At 40.0% G+C, this 17,856-nt stretch overlaps 1 protein-coding gene and 1 long non-coding RNA gene across 3 annotated transcripts in view; one reads left to right on the forward strand and one right to left on the reverse strand.

Annotated features, from left to right (window-relative positions):
- LOC122746269 overlaps positions 1-15,536 on the reverse strand; it is a 41,709-nt gene extending 26,173 nt beyond the window's left edge. The window contains exon 1 of the long non-coding RNA XR_006355525.1: positions 15,412-15,536. This is a non-coding gene — a long non-coding RNA (uncharacterized LOC122746269). The remainder of the gene's footprint in view (positions 1-15,411) is intronic.
- A 77-nt stretch (positions 15,537-15,613) lies between these two features.
- The window catches only part of KLF7 (Kruppel like factor 7), a 104,477-nt gene continuing 102,234 nt past the window's right edge, over positions 15,614-17,856 (forward strand). For both annotated transcript variants that reach the window (XM_043998934.1, XM_043998933.1), the window contains exon 1: positions 15,614-16,167. In XM_043998934.1, coding sequence (XP_043854869.1) covers positions 16,066-16,167 — 102 coding nt within the window. In that variant the 5' untranslated portion in view covers positions 15,614-16,065. The remainder of the gene's footprint in view (positions 16,168-17,856) is intronic.

The raw sequence follows: 17,856 nt of genomic DNA on the forward strand, positions 1-17,856 counted from the left end.
TCTCCACATACTTCCTGGCACATACTAAACACTTAGTGATTATTGATTGACTGATTGGTTGAGATCTTGTCTATCCTTGCCCTCCTCATCTCATACTTCTGAAGTTGATCATTTGAACCCAAGATGTGTGTGTGTATGTGTGTGTGTGTGCATGTGTAGAACATTCTCATAAAGATTTTATAGAGATAAGAAAATAGACTATAGTTTTGAGTCTATAGTTATTGAAAAAGGGCAGCTAGTTGATGCAGTGGATAGAGCACTAGGCCTGGGGTCAGGAAAACTCATCTCTATGAGTTCAAATCAAGCTTTGGACCCTTATTATCTGTGTGACCCTGGGCAAGTCACTTAACCCTGTTTGCCCCAGTTTCCTAACCTATAAAATATCTGGGGAAGGAAATAGCAAACTACTCTACTATCTCTGCCAAGGAAACCCCAATTGGGTCATAAGAGTCAGATATGACTGAAAAATGACTCAACAACAAATTATTGAAATCTTCCCAATTGCCCTTTCCCCCATTTATAATGTTGTGCTTGATTCCCCCCTCCCCCCTCCAATCATTTGGTTTTATCTCCGCTTTCTCAGTCTGATCTAGATTCCTTTACCATTTCATTTTCTTTAGGGATGTTTCCTTTTTCTTATGCAGCATGTTGGGAATTGAGAAGTTTGAATCCAAATATGGCAGCTCCTTTAGTGCTGTAGAGAAGTTAAAGTTATAGGAATGCTAACAGCTCTTTTTCATTGTCAGTCAACAATTATTTATTAAGTATTTACCACATGCCAGGCACTGTGATAAAAACTGGTGACACAAGTATGGCAAAAATATGATCGCTGTCCCAATGGGACAGACAGCATGTAACCAACTGTGTACATATATGATATATGCAGTATAAATGTAAATTTCTAGAATGTACTAAATTAGTGACTATCTAGAGAAGGCAGGAAAAAGAGCTAGTGTGGCTTTAACAGGAACAGACTTTGTTAGACTAGCTGCATTTCCTTTTTTAATGGAAACTACTAGAGTAGTAAATGAGGGTATGCTATTGATTACCCAAGTTTTAGCAAAGCATTTGACCAATTGTCTTGTTCTATTCCTCTGGAAAAGTAAAAATATGAGCTGGACCTTAGTACAATTCAGTGGCTTGAAACTAGTTGAATGGTTAGCATCAAAGGGTAGTCATTAATATACAATAACTAGGAAGGAGGTCACTATTGGAGTGCCTCGGGGTTCCATTGTTGATCCTGTACTATTAAATATTTTTATTGATGCCTCAGATAAAGGCATATAGACACTGCAATAGAAGAGGGCTACACAAGGCTTTGGCATTTTTTTGTGTTTTTCTTTACTTCAGGGAATTGCCATGTCTAAAGAATTCATCAATTAATTAGTTTTAAGCCTTTCAGTGACAAATGTCTCTCTACTTAAGGTGGTACATGAATAGCAAACATGGTCTACTAAAGACTATACTTCAATTGATAACTTCATTTAATAAATATCTCCCCATATATTGGGGCAGCTAGGTAGTGCAGTAGGTAAAGTACTGGCCCTGAAGTTGGGAAGACTTGAGTTCAAATTTCACCTCACTTACCAGCTGTGTGACCCTGGGCAAGTCACTTAACTCTAATTGCCTTAAACATCCAAGGCCATCTCCAGTCATCCTGATATATATCTTGCCAATGGATCCAGATACCTCTGGAGAAAAGACTGAGGTTGATGACCTTGCACAGCCCTCCCTCCCTTAAATCCAATTCAGTGCAAGTCATGACATCACCTCCTGATGTCACAGTCCTCTTCAAGAATGAAGGACAAACAACAATTTCCCAGTATATCTCACATTTATATAAAACTAAGATTTACAAGATCCTTAGGGTTATTGGATTTAGAGATGGAAGAGGCCTAGACATCATCTTGTTCAGCCTTCTAATAAGTGAGGATACTGAGGTTCAGTGAGGGTGATTGATTTTCCTAAGGTCACAGAGGTAAGAAGGTAGAGGGTGTTATCTTCTTAGGTCTGTGTGTCTCATTGTGGTGAGGGAAATGTACTAAGATCTTCAAAATTAGTCTGGCTTTTCCTTAAAGGTTATTGAAACTAATCTGGAGATGTAATTGGCTCAGAGGACAAAGGCTCAGATAGTTGATGTAGCTCCTGGGTCAAATGAATACAAAACCAGCTGGGATACAAGGGCTTGGAGTTCCTATCTTAGTCTTCTAACTACAGACCAGCAGCATGAGCAGCACCAATGCAGAAGACCTTCATTCATCTGGATCAGGACTGTATCCTTGATAAATATCATTTCTTTGCTCTGAATGTCTTTCTCTTGCTATGGCTTGGATTGACTATGAGTGTTTCACTTTGTCAAAACTTGGACGTGAGTTAACAGACTGACTGGCCAGTTCTGGAGTCTATTATACCTATCTCAGCTTATTATCTATAAATATTTGGTCTGACAGAGCTCTTTCAAGAGGCCATTGAGTTCTCATAAGATCCCTTCCCCTCTATAAGATTCCTTCTTCTCCCAACTAACTGTCATTAGGAAGAACTTAATTGGTTTCAGTTTTACAAGATTTGGACATGGCTTGTCACACAGAGTTTTAAAGCTTCTTTTGACAAGAGCCAGGATATTTGACTAGCTTACCCATCCATAACTTCAAATGAAAATATGATTTTTTTATTCCATAAAGGAACACATATTTTAATTTGGAAGCATTTTAGTAGCTCTGTATCAGAATCAAAATTACTTATCAAAATTACTTACTTATATAAAGGCACAATTTCACATTTCTCAAGTGATGATAATGCAACTTTTATTTTGACTTTAATTACTGTGTCATTGATTGCAATCAAAAGGGATTTTTAACCCTTCTCCTCATTATCCTTAACCATACACTTTGTGTCCTAGGTAACTGCTTTCTCATAAGAACCAATTCAACAGAACGGCATTAAGCTCCTACTATATGCAAGTCACCATTGCAAGTTCTGAAGAGACTATGGAGAAAACAACACAGGCCCTTCCCTCAGGGAGATTAATCTAAAAGGAATCAATGAGACATGCAAATAACTATAAAACTATTTAGAATAGGAGGAGGCAGCATGGTGAAATGGAAAGAACCCTATCTTTGGAGTCTTAGGACCCAGGCTTGAATATTAATTTGCCATTTAGCAATTTTGGAACCTTGGGCAACTCACAACATTCCTATACCTTGGTTTTCTCATCTTTATAATTAAGTGGACCTAGATGACTTGTAAGGTATCTTTCAGCTTTAAATCTATAATCCTGAGAGGTACAAAGGAGGGAGTCAAAGATTCCAAGGAGGGAATCACTTCTAGATGACTGGAATAGGAACAATGGTCTTTAGTCAAGGATCATTGACTGAGCTAGATTTTATTGCTCTCTTGTGCATCTCTAGGTCATAGTGATGCCTTTATATTGTGTCAATCACAACAACTCAGAGAACCACATGCTTTTTGTTCATGGTCAAAAATTTCAAATAGAATGTCAATAGCAAAGACCATTCATGGTATTTTTTCACCTAGTCATTTATTCATTTTTACATTGTGCCCATTGTCTTATATATGGGTGTAATAATACAAATGGCCACATCTGCCAAGTTATTTCAGATTGATCTTTATAGGAAGGCTGTACCTTGATAGGATCATCAAGCTTAGACACTGATTTTTGGCTTTGCAAGTTGGGGAACTTGATTTTAACAACTTACCCAGGAGTGACCAAGCTCTACGATGGCAATTTGGGGGTGGGGGGGTGTTGTTGGGTTTTTTTTTTTAACTTAAAATTCAATTTCATTTTTAAGCTCCAAATTCTTGTTCGAAATTTGAAATTCATCTCCCTCACTCATTGAGAAGATATGAAAAGCATTTTTGTTGATGAGTTGTGTCTGATTTTTTGGAACCCTGTTTTGAGGTTTTCTTGGCAAGGATACTGGAGTGGTTTTCCATTTCTTTCTCTAGCTCATTTTATAGATGAGGAACTGAGGCAAACAGGGTTAAGTGACTTGCCTAGGGTCACATAGTTCATAAGTGTCTGAATCAGGATTTGAATTCATGAAGAAGAGTTTTCCAGATTTCAAGCCCACTGTTCTATCCACAGTGCCACCCAGGTGCCCAAGGAAAGAATTGTCCATTACAAATATATTTAGACATTCCAAACACATTTCTGGGTTAATCATGTTTAGGGCAACAATTATGAAAGCATTGTCTGGGTCCTTTTAGAGCAGCCACAAGAGCCAAACTATATTTATAATAATAGCAAGACATTTTAATTTCAAATATGGTAAAAGTGGACACATATAGCCCATATAAATAATAGCCCTTTAGGGGAGGGGGCCTAAATTTTTAAGAGTGTAAAGAGGGTTCTGAGACCAAGAAATTTGAGAACTCCTGCTCTAGGAGATTGATGTATATGAAGCAAATTTCATAAGAAACTGTTTTAGAAACTTGAATTTATTAATTTATACATTGGGAAATATACATAATATATCTGCTATCTGTTGTTTGTGGTCTAGCCCATTCACTGCAGTTTGGACAGAGTGCTCTTTTTTCTGGTAGGCAAGTGCATTAAGGGGACCTAAAAATAGATTAGTAATTTTACTGATAGGCAAAAATTAGAAAAGAGAAAGTGGGTGTTGACAAAAAGCACATTTGTTTGAATCTATTGTTGTTCAGTCATTTATTGGGACCCCACGGACCATATTTTCTATGGGGTTTTCTTGGCAAAGATCCTAGAGTGGTTTGCCATTTTCTTCTCCAGTGGCTCAATCTTTTGTAAACCAGTGTTAATATTAGCCTTCACCATTTGGGAGTACTTCTTGAATGCTTGGATTCTGTGAGGTCACTGGCATGGATACTCTCTCCAGCTATGCAGTTTGTAATCCTGCCATACCTTCTGTCTCTGTTGGTAAACTTTTATTTAGGATTATGGTATGAAGCATAGCTAACAGGTTCATCTTCAAATCCCCAAAGTATTTATTAAAGACCTTGAAAGATTATAAATGCTGTAAAGACCTGGTACCTTGGAAGACTTTGGGACAGATTTTTATCTGAGCAGGCAAGGATTATCTCAGAACCACATCTCCCAGAAAGTTTTACAGCCTAACTGGTTATATTCCTGGGAGAGAGTTTTGATATAAATCTTAGATCGAAGAAGGGGAGAAGGAAGAAAAAAGTGGGGCTAAAAAAGGAGTAAGTAGCATGCCATGACCTGCTGGGATTTTTGGAGACTCCAATTTCTCTTCCCCTTCTGTTGAGGTTGAACATTGAATATGGATGTAATAGCTGGGAGGTCTCATTACTCTTGTTGATGCCTGGCTAATGGCTTTTGTTGTAACCTGAATTCTTTTAGACCATGGATGGGTGATACTTCCTGAGTCAGAAGAGAGGAAAGCAATTTCCCATGTGAAGATGCATTAACTTCAATCATTTCCCCCCCTTGTTAGCTGCGCTGGGTCTGTTTGTGCAAAAACTTTTAAATTTTATGTCATCAAAATTTCCTCTATTATATTCTGAGATTCTTTTTATTCTTTGTTTGCTCATGAAACTGCCCCCTATCCACAGATCTGAAAGGTAATTTCTTCTTATTCCTGTAATTTGTTTATGTGATCTTTTATATCTAGGTCACAGGTCAATTTTGAGCTTATCTTGGTAACTGGTGTGTGGTGTTGATTTAAACTTAGTTTGTGCTAGACTTCTCTTCAATTTTCCCAGCAATTCATATCAAATAGTGAGCCCTGACTATAATAGATACTATATTTAGGGTCCCAAATACTCCTGTTAGATTCATTGGTATATTGTATACCTAATCTGTTCCACTGATTGAACTCTCTATTTTGTAAATGATACCAAATACTTTTTAATAATAATTGCTTTTGTAGTATAGTTTGAGATCTGGTACAGCTAGGCCCTCTTCCTTCCCACTCCCCCCACCCCATTATTTCCCTTGAGATTTGACCTCTAGTTCCTCCAGATGAATTTTATTATTAATTTTTCCAAGTTCTATAAAGTCATTCTTTGGTATACATATGAAAATGTTCATAGCAGCTCTGTTTGCAGGGGAAAAGAACTGGAAACTAAGGGGATGATCATCAACTGGGGATTGGCTGAAAAACTGGTATATGAATAGGTATATACATCGATGTAGAATTCATGCAAAACAAGTTATCCTATAACATTGTAACAAACTGAACAATTCTGAGAGACTTAAGAACTGATCGATACAATGATCAGCTATGATTTCAGAAGAATGACGATGAAGAATCACCACCCCATTACAGAGAGGTAACATGAATATGTGGAAGGAGATGCATTGTTAGACATGGTCGATGTGAGACTTTGTTTTGCTTTTCTGTACTTAGGTGTTTTGTTTTGGGGTTTTTTTTTTTTTTTTTTGGTTTTTAGTGAGGCAATTGGGGTTAAGTGACTTGCCCAGGGTCACACAGCTAGTGTTAAGTGTCTGAGGCTGGATTTGAACTCAGGCACTCCTGACTCCAGGGCTGGTGCTCTATGCACTGCGCCACCTAGCCGCCCCTCTGTACTTAGTTTTAAAGGATTGTGTATTTTTTCTAGGGGAATAAGGGGAGTTAGGAGGGAGAAAAAAACTCCTTGAACATGTTTTTTTAATGTAATTAACAACAAAAAAGTTATTTTCTAATCCTGAACATTTGGTTTTCTTGTAACAGACAGGCAAGTTGTTATTCCAATGTTTTCAGTTTTCCTAATTTGACTTTCAAGGCTGGGGCTAGAATTAGTCTCGGGTCTAGGGGGTTGGAAGGAGAGAAGATAGTTTGGATGAGGGGCATGGGAGCTGAGAGTGCTGGCTGATGAAGTATTTTCTTTTCATTGCAATGCTTGCTATTTAAAGTAAATCATTCTTATCCCTTATTATGATATGAATTCTAAGTGATTTGTTAATAAGATCTAAGAGGAAATGAGGGTTTCCTGTGAGTAAGGGCAGAGCCGAGGACAGTATCTTGTATCTGAGAATAACAGGAAAGGAGAGATTGCCAAAAAATTCCCAGAATCTGTCTTACACATTCATATACACATATGTACATACATGTGCACATAGGTTCTAGGTTTTAAAAAAATAAAGTATACTGCCCATGTAGGGGATTGTCAGCACTGTTAAAGGGGCCAGCATGAAAACAACTATGCAGACTTGTGACATTTGGAATATTGAAAAAGTTTTTCAAATGAAGTGAGACACAGAAAAGCAACTATAAAACCTTAAGGTTACTTCATGTAATATTGTAAGGTGGGTGCTTGTAGCATTCAAGCCAAATGTTCTCTCTCTCTCTCTCTCTCTCTCTCTCTCTCTCTGCCTCCCTCTCCCATGTTTCTGTTGAAGAATTCCTGTAGAGCCATCCTAGATTCTAGTTTGCCAGAGGTGGATTCCATTTTAGATCAGTTGAACATCAAGGCTGACCATCACACAAGCCAGTGATCACTTCACCAGTCAGTTGGGGAACTGAGTTTTATAGTTCTCTCCTGGTTACTGGAAATTTTTGCCATTACAACATCACCTCATGATATGTTACAATTTCCAAGATTACAACTCACTTCACATTTGTTACATTTTATGGTGGTATTATTTCCGGATCTTGAGGGAGCCGCCTCATTCTGGCAAGTATTTCCACATCAAAGTGTACTGTGAGTTACTCGAATAACTTAGCCTATCCATTTGTATCAATTTGCTTCAGTACTCTTCTAGAGTCCCATTCACCAGTGGACACTAAACCTAGGATTCACTTGTTGGAATGGAGGCAGAGTAATCCCTCTAAGCTAAAGAATTTAGGTGACTAAATTTTTCAGACGTTCTGGAAGTAAGGGGAAAAGGGGAAGAGAAAGAAGAAAGTTGGGGACTTGTTGTCTGTCACTTATTCCTTCCTGTCTTTCTTCACTATAGAACTTCACAAAAGATCTTTTGAGGTCTTGAACTTTTGGGTTTCCTTCAAAGGCTGAGTCAGTTTCTTTTACAGAACCCACAATGAAATACCTTGGATATTGATGATGAGCCATCACACTCACTACTAAAAGAGCAAATCAAGCTATTCATTGGGCAAAAGGAACAAGGCAAGAACATGGATGTGCAAAACATCTGCCACACATTCATCCCAAAGCTGTGGGAATCCTCAAGTTTGAGCTTTGTAGCAACACTGATATTATTACGGTATTCACAAACCAAGGAATTGCATGGAACCACTTAGGACCAACTGGACCAGCTGAGGTGACCCAAGGGGTGACTAACTGAGGTGACCCAAGCTGTAAGCTTTTAATATAATTAGCAATATCAGTTAGCAAATAACAACAAAAAAAAATCACAAATCCTACACTAATCTGCTCAAAGCATTAAAGAATGGCCCAGTGTGGTTTAAGCACTTCAGCATGACCACTTTTGGGTAAAGAATAAAATATGGCCAGTTAGAAGGAGAGAATTGATCATAACCTAGTTAGGCTGAATAGAGGAACAGCCGAGCTATTGAAGCACAGAGAGAAACAATTCCAAGGATAGAAGGCACCAGAATAATTCTGAGTCACAGAACAGTGAGTCTTTTGAAAGCAAGGCTCATAGACCTTGGCAGCCTATGCTAGGTCTTCTAGATAGCTATTATATTTAATTCTCCTCTGGAACATAGCTCAGAAGACACCCTGTTCCATTGTCACTGGTTCACTTTCTCCTTTTCTGGGTCCTATATAATCTTAGCTTCTCCTCGGTTGTCACTAAAGGTTAGAAATACCTAAAGCATGAGCAGTTTCTCTGGTATTCCAATGGATGTGTGATCCCACCAATACAGCCCTCTGTGATGCAAGTCACAACTAATCTATGCCTGCCTATCTTGTGTAACATTTGGCCATGCCCTCCCCAAAGTTTTCTCGATGAGGTCTATCCAATATGCTTGGAGGTGTTCTTTATGTTCTCTTGATATCAAAAGGGTACCAATAGAGTACATAGTCTATTATCCCTTGTTTTCATAATGAGACCAGCTCATCTTCTGGATAATTTTAAAAAATAACATGGGATAATTGGTAGTGAATTGGCCTCGGAGTCAGGAAGACATGATCTAAGTGCTGTCTCTGACACATATTATCTGTGTGACCCTAGGCAGTTCACTTAACTTCTAAACGCTCCAGGCAAATCTATAAAACTATAAATTTTGAGCAGGTGTGACCTGGATTGGTAGAAGGAATTTCTTCCTTTAGGAGTTCCCTATAACAATGAAATCACAGGTCTAGGCTTTGTCCCTCTCCTTTGCATGACTCCTCCTTCATAATTCTTTATTTGTAATGTGTTTTTGTCATCTGATTCTCCATTGCCCTTGGGCTGATCAACTTCTAGCCTTAGGAGACTTAACCATTCCATGATTACAGCCATGCAACATAGCCAGAAGTATATTGATGTTACATAGTTAGGTCTTTGCTTATGGAACATGTTTGGAGTCCTTAAAAGAACTGGGCATTTTCTTAAAGGCCATCCAAACCTTATTTCTCCTTCTTATGCTCATTTCTGAGCCTAGCTCACTGTCCATTTGCAGTGTATGATCTCTTTATGTTGCCCTTCCAATTGCATATCATAGTCTGGACAACTGGCATTCTTCATCCACTTTGTTTTCCCTATTTGGAGAGATGTCAAATTATTTAAAATCATCATTAATTTCATTTAGGAAGCTCTATGATGGTTTAATGTTTAATGCAATCTGTACAATGTCTGCTAACAAATAGAAACATTTGGAAGACCATCATCTAAAATTAATCCCTCTTCAATTTGGCAGCCACACTGGGGTTCTTCATGACAATGTCAATCAGCTTTGGCAAGCATTTCCCTGTTTTATTCCTTGTTTGGTCTTAATAATCACTGAATAAGGTTCTTTCTCTTCTTTTTTTCATGAATTCTTGTACAATTTTGCCATATGTAGGAGAGATGCCTTGTTGGAGGAAAGCCTCATTAAATTGCCCCACCTCCTTTTTTTTAGTCAACAAATATAACAAAACATACTGGGGGATTTTATATTTCTTATATTTAGTCTACTATGGAATATTACTTGCAAAACCCTACTTGTCCCATTGTCCTCACTGAGCTCACAGTCTCAACTGTCTTTTCTGAGTCCTTAGGATATTCTTGCTATTTCACTACATATTATAATTCTGGAGAATTCTTAGAACAGATCCCTGATCTTTCATCAAGAATGCTTTCAGGGGCAGCTAGGTGGCGCAGGGGCAGCTAGATGGTGCAGTGGATAAAGCACTGGCCTTGGATTCAGGAGGACCTGAGTTCAAATCCAGCCTCAGACACTTGACACTTAACAAGCTGTGTGACCCTGGACAAGTCACTTAACCCTTATTGCCCTGCAAAACAAAAACAAAAACAAATAAACAAAAAGAATGCTTTCAACATGTGTGAAATTTTTAAATAGTCATACCATTTAATAACAAATAAATAAATGAAAAAAGCTAATATTAAGATAGTGCTTACTATGTGCAATGGACTCTGTTAGTTATCGATGTCCTATTGGTCATCTTTTTGGGGGCAATGTTAAGATTCAAGATTTTTCCATACCTTTGATGTCTTCCACTCCTTTAGATACTTTAAGCTCTGATCCCTCAATGCCTTCAAAATTATATCACCTCTAGGACATACTTCCTTCATATATGCTTGGTCTAGTCCGCCTCCTTTTGCTAACTTTGTTTTCTTTGATTCTATTTTCTCTAAATTACACATCATATAGTTTTCTCATTGTATTCTTTGAGTTTTATATTAATTGTGACCTTTGCTCTAAAAAGTCTGTGGCTTGACTGGCCAGAGACAGTTTATTCAGGAGTGGATTCCACATGAATAATGAGTCATTTCCTGTCCATTAAAATATAATCAATTTCATCTTTATGATGTTATTTGGTGTTCACAATGTCCAGAACCTTCCAAATCTTTTCTTGAAGAAAGTATTCATGATATATAGGTGTAAGACTTCACTATAGTCTATAAATTCTTGGCCTCCCCTCATTCCTTACTCTTTGGCTATATTTTCCAACACATTTTTTTTTTTCAGTTTTCCCTCAGGCCCATCCACGTTTCCTTTGAAGTCAATGAATATAAGAATATAGGTTTATTTAATTAGGATAAACTTAGCAATTAAAAAAATAGAAATGTTGTACCTCTTCTCTCTTTATTAGAAAATATTGACACATAAGCTGCAAAACTGTTCATGGATTCTTTTCCAAATACTTATCCTAAATATGGCAGCTAGGTGGTGCAGTGGATAGAGTACTAGCCTTGGAGTCAAGAGGACCTGAGTTCAGATCTAACCTTAGACACTTACTTAACTGGGTGACCCTGGGAAAGTCAGCCACTTAACTCTCTTTGCCTCAGTTCCTCATCTGTAAAATAAGCTGGAGAAGGAATGGCAAACCACTCTAGTATCTTTGCCCAAAGGTGTCACAAAGAGTTGGATATAACTGAAAGGACTCAACAACAAATCCTTAATACCACAATATCGGGTGACTCAATGTCCCATGAAATAATGTTTCTTGGGACTCGGTGGAACAATAACAAAATAACTAGAATTCTGTGACTTATGTTGTCTTTGAAAGCAGGATAAAGCCACCTCCACCAATTCCTTTATCTGACTCTCCAAGGAGAACCTTCCAGCTATGCTTCAGTTGAGCAGCAACTTCCTTTTCACTTGTTTCCTTTGTAGGGAATGTTAAGATTGATATCGTTCAGTTTCTCTATTAGTATGTCATTGGACAAGGATCTTACATTTCAGGTATAAATGAATAGGATAATGTTTATGTCAGTCTAAAAAAAAAAGTGTGATTCCCAGAATCCTTTGCTTCATTTTTCTACTGAATGCCAAAAAACTCATCACTAAATGACTGTACTCTTTGGTGACATATTTAGCTAAGTTGGTTTTCAGAAGTTTGTTGCTGGGACAGTACTTAAAATATCTCTTACATAGTTTTCATTCCTTTTGTACAGTCTTCAAAAAGGTAAGACTCCCTCTCCTCTCTCTCCCTGTAAAGGGCAACACCCTTGCTTAGTCAGGATCGCCTTTATGCTACAATAAGGCATTGGAGTAGAACTTAGTGGAGGATTATAAATTTTAATGAAATAAACTTCTGTGATTATTTTTTTTCTCTAACTCAAACCAAGTGCTTCTAACTTTATATCAGGGGTGATTTTGGGGGGGGGGGCGGGGAGGGAATTGGGGTTAAGTAACTTGCCCAGGGTCACATGGCTAGTAATTGTCTGAGGCCAGATTTGAACTCAATTCCCCCTGACTCCAGAGCTGGTGCTCTATCTACTGTACCACATAGCTGCCCAATGCTGATTATTTATATGAGACTTTTGGGGGAGAGGTGTTGTAATTGGCCTGATACCTGCCTATTTTCAAACATCTCTGCTCAGTAATATCCATGTAGATTGTTAAATTAAATAAGAGGAAGTATATTTGTATTATGGTGAAAATAAAACAAAACATTGCATTTGGACACAAAGGTTATGATTTTAATCCCAGCTCTGTTTACTACCTTTATAGTGCTTCTCAATGTAGTCAGGGAACCCTGGGTGGGAGAGGTCCACAAGACCCTTTCAATAGGTTTGTGAAGTCAAATCTATTTTCATAATAAAGCTGAAATGTTTTAATTTTGGATATAGTAAATATCAACAGATACAACTAGAATAAATAAAAGCTCTTTGGGGTCCTGAATTTTAAAGAATATAAAGACCACAAAGTGTGAGAACTACTGGGTTAGGAGTTTAAAGTCCCTTTCAGCTTCAAGTCACATAAGGGAATTTCAATCTTTACTTAGTAGTAGAGATTTCCCTCAGAGTCCTCCAATATTAGTTGTTTGTAACTGAGCGTTTGATAACATCTAGTAGGTTATACTAATGTGGACCATTTTGTTCGCAACCTAATGACTTATTTATTTAAATCCCAGAATTTCAGAGTTTAAATTTACTTTATAATCTTTCACATATCCATTATGATGTTTCAAATTATACAGAGATAATCCATAATAGCTTGGATTCTCTATAGTACATGAGCACAAAATTCAGTTCACTTATAAGACAGATCTATCTTAAATCCTATCCAAAGGGGTTTATTGTTGAAAATGACAGATAGCTCCTATTGGGACATTGTCTCTTTTATAGATAAACATTCTTTTCTACAGAGTTGGATGGAACAAAATTGCTGCCCAATACCTAAATGAAGTACTATTACTATAACATATACAGGGAAACATGGGGAAATATCCTTTACAAGTACAACTGTTTGTATCACTTAGACTATATGTTGTCTAACTTTATGGTAATGGAGAGTTTTCACAGTGGGAGTTTCCCTGCATGAGACAAGGTCTGGCCTCCCCCCAATGTAGATAAGATAGATTTATGCACACACAAAATTCCAATCCCAATGCTTACCATTTAACTTCACCTAGAAAATCACTGATTTAACTTTTTAATAGTTTGAAATCAAACCAGAAATAGCCAGAGCAAATAAAAGAAGAGAAAGCTAAGATGGGAATGTTCTTCTTGTTAACGGTAAAAAAGGGGAAAAGTCTTCTCTAAATTTGCACACAATTCTGCAATCTATCCGAAAGTGGAACTAGCATTCTGTTCAGCTGACAGTGCAATTTGGGGAACTCTAACTGCACTCACCATTTAAGAACTAATAACTGATTGGCCAACCCTAAGAATAAATATATCATGCCAGATCTCCCCCCTGCCCCACAGCATATGGATATTTCAGAATGAAGATAAATATATAATATATACACGTGTGTATGCTTGTACATATCTATGTGTACAGCATGACGCACATGTATGTAGACCTGTATATACACATATTGATTAATTTTAATGACCCTAAATGCTTTTCTCCTTTGCCATGTTATATGACCATAACACATACACGTATGTAACACATCTAAACTTACACTGTAAGATAACACACACATAATAGTGTGCACATCCGAATTATTTGTAAGGAAATAGAACTCACATATAATGCATACATACGCATGTGTATACACATATAGTGTCTGTGTATATACAAGTACATCTGCATTGGCTTGTACGATGCCCAATATTCCCCAAACCTTGCTTTTCACCAAGCATTGCTCTGCACAAAGCACTCTCCAGCTCCACGAGGAAACCACATGCTCTATCCACATCATTTTAAAACTCTCAGGCAAGCTGCCTACTGCAACATGGCTCACACGCTCACTCTGAACTCCAATCTATTGCTCGGAACAAATCCATCCAGGCGAAATCACTCCCTTTCAATCGGTCTGGGCATTGGATTTAAAAAAAATATCAAACCTATAGACCCTGCCCCTCTACCATTCAGCATCAGAAGGGGAAAAAAAGAGAGGGGGTGGGGTGGGGTAGGGGTGGTGTAGGTGGAAGTGCTTCCATCCTGGGTGGGAGGCTGGGAACAGAGCCAAAGACAGCCTTCCTTGCAGGACAGGTCTAAGCAGCGCCTCCTCCTTTGTTCTTTCTCCCTCTGAGGCTGCATCTCCTTTTCTGTTCTCCAGCCCCGGCCGCCTGTGGGAATCTCGCTGGTTTGCATTTTTTTTTTAAACTCAGTTGGGATTCTTTTCCTTTTCGGTTCCATCTCGTTCCCCTACCCGAAACCTCCGGTTCTCCCGACACCCCCCCCCCTCCAGCTCCTCCCCCGGGAGACGCGGGGGCGGGGGTGGGACTGGTCGGGATGAGGGGCTCCCTCGTTAGGTAGCCTAGCCTAGACCTGCACTACCCCGGCGTCTTGCGGCGCGCGCCAGCATTTTTCTGCTTAAAATGGTCAATATCCTCCTCTTTCTCAGCCCAGCCCAGCCCAGCCCAGGGATGCGGAAGGATGGGGCTCCCTGGGCGCTGGGCTCCTCTTTAGACCTCTCCTAGTCTGGGCCGTTGTTCCCCCTCACCCCGAGAAGAGGAAGGTGGATTGCAAAAGCGAAACTTGGGCAAAGCGGTGGCGGCAGCCGCCTCACATGCACTTTGGGGGTGCCCAGCTCCCTCGGCCGGCCCGGCTTTGCATTCCATTCCAGACCACCCGAACTCCAGCGTGTGTGTGTTGCCCTGCTTCGTGTGTGTGTGTGCGTGTGTGTGTGTGTGTGTGTGTGTGTGTGTGTGTGTGTGTGTGTGTTGCCCTGCTTCACAGATTCACCGTGTGTCCCTCTCCCGCCCCATCCCTCTCTCTCCCTCTCCCAGGCCTCCGCACGGCCGGCCGGCTCTGGCCCCTTATATAGCTCTCTAAAAATAGCTCGCCTTACACCGCCTTGTAAGGCAGAAGGGAGATCAGGCTTGCTCCAATCCCCAGACCCCTTGGCTGCCAAGCTCCGCCCCAGGTCCCGTCTCTCTGCCCCCGATTGGTCCTCAGTGACTTCATGAGCCCCCCCTCCATTTACCTTACATGGTCACACGTTGCCTTAATGGACGCTTTCTTCCAAGATCCCACGACTGCGCGGAGAGGAGTGAGGAGGGAGGGAGATTGGGGAGGGGGAAGAGGAGCAGCAGCAGGAGAAGGAGGAGGGGAAAGAAAGGGAGGGGGGAGGACTACAAACTAGCAGGGATGGGGTGGGGGGTGGGGAGGGAAGGGGGGGGAAGCGATCGCGAGAAAAAAAAAATGCAACCTCCCAAAATAAAGAGCAAAGATTGCATTAGGAGCGAACAGCAATGCAGAAATAGATGGCAGCTTCGTGTCAGTGAGTTTGCATCCCCCTTCCTGGTCCACGAGCTGGAGTGATTAGAACCCTGGAAGGGAATTATTGCATTTACTACAGTGGAGAAGTACCCCTTTCCTGGCAGTCGTTTCCACTGTACATGTTGGATGCCTCTCTCCATCCTCTTTCACTCTCTCTTCTCTCATCTCCTCTCTCCCTTTCTCCTCCGCATTGATTTTTTTTTAAGTGTGACTGAAACGAAACAAAACAAACCAAAAGGGACCCTGGATTTATGCCTTTTTTGGGGGGTGAGACAAACAAACAAATAGACAAACAAACAAACAAAACTGTGGAAGGGGGAGGGTTTCTCCTCCTGCTTTGCCCAGCAGCAGCAGCAGCATGGACGTGTTGGCTAGTTATAGTATATTCCAGGAGCTGCAACTTGTCCACGACACCGGCTACTTCTCAGCTTTGCCATCCCTGGAGGAGAACTGGCAGCAGGTGAATGATTTAAATTACTTGTGTAAATCTTGTAGCGGCGAGACGCTGGGGCTGCGTTGGTGCGGGCTTTGGGGTTTTTAAGGATTATTATTATTATTTTTTTGGTATGTGTGTATGTGTGTTTATTGTTTAAAATGTTTCTTGAAACATACATACTCTAACCTTACCCCCTTTCCCCCCCCTCCTCCTCCCCCCCCCCCCCCATTTGCCAAACAGAGCAGTCCGGTCAGAGCTGTCGGTATTCAATCATAAACACACATCCTTCCACTCGCAGTCTTGCAGACCATTCCGTTGTAGAGATCCGCTTAACTTCTTGGTTTAGGGCTGGGATGGTTGATTTGATAGCGATGTAGATATGTGCATGTATTGGATTATAGATGTTACTTATCCCTGCTTAGTAACTTAAGTCAGGTTGATCGCTTTCAGCTGATTTTGACAAGTGGCAGGTGGTAGAAAAGGGATCGGAGAGGCTATTTTCAGCTAATTAGTATGTGTCCATAAAACAAACAATAAAAAGCTTCGTTCGGGGGTATTGAAACGGTGGGCAAGGAGAGAGCAGGGAACCAGTAACAAAAGAGCACTAAGCAATAGCTAGGAGCGGGGCACGAAAAGTGCATTTGTTTTAGATTTATAATGTATTTTCAGCTTCCGCCCCCATAGAGTCAAATGCCTCTAGAAGAAGAGGAAAAAACCCCACATACACACACAAACCCAGTCCCCTTCAGCTACTGTTTGTTGTTCTCATTCCTGAGAACCCTTTGGTTCGTGCTGGCAGCCACACACCGCTTCGAAAGGGGTGTGGTGTGTTTTTGTGTGTTTTATTTTATCTTATTTAAAATAGTAACCTTGAGAGACTAACATGATGCCTGAGGAGACCCCCACATGAGGTCTTCAGGTGGTCTGGTGGAGAGAGAAGTGGGGTTGATTTCTAGTACTCCTTAGACGAATGCAATGCTATATAACACAATCTACTGTGAGAACTAGATAAAGAAACTGTCAATAGAAAGTGTGGATAGCTAAAAATCATGGTTCTCTCTGGTTCCAGCCCTTCAGAGGTTATTGGGGGGTGGGGGAGGACATCCTTCAGGGTAGGCTGTGACCGTGGCTAAATTTGCACTATTTTTCCTAAGATGTGGGTGACCAGAGGTCAGTAAATCCAAGGAGAAGATCCACATTTTTCCCCCCCTGTTGACAATATTAACTTGTAGTCCCTTCTCAAGAATCCACTTTGCCATTGGTAATAGACGTGAGAGGAACAGCATGTGGCTGCCAGGGTAACTTCGACGCCCTATGACAGCAGCTTGTTAAGACTAATGAACTGCTGGGTTTCCTCTTTGCAGGGATACAGAGCTGTATTTGCCAGTATTTAAACTGATGTGTAAGTTGCTTTTCTCCTAAGTGAGCTTTTTGCATAAGGAGCATATATAGGAATGATGGCAACACCATTTCTCTTTTATTGTACCATTGTTACCTAGCTGAGCAGTGATTAGACAGTGGGAGTTTTCCTTAAGGTTTGGCCCTCCCTTCTTTCTGTGTGTATAAGTGTATACACATGTGTATGCCAGTGTGACTATTCTGTCAGATATATCTGACTTTGCCTATCTGTGACAGTAATTAATACGTTTTCACACATTATTAGGGTTTCATCTATAACTGGCTGTCATACGACATTTATTAAATGCATTTTCT

Source organism: Dromiciops gliroides, chromosome 3, assembly GCF_019393635.1.
Source record: "Dromiciops gliroides isolate mDroGli1 chromosome 3, mDroGli1.pri, whole genome shotgun sequence".
NCBI classification, from domain to species: domain Eukaryota; kingdom Metazoa; phylum Chordata; class Mammalia; order Microbiotheria; family Microbiotheriidae; genus Dromiciops; species Dromiciops gliroides.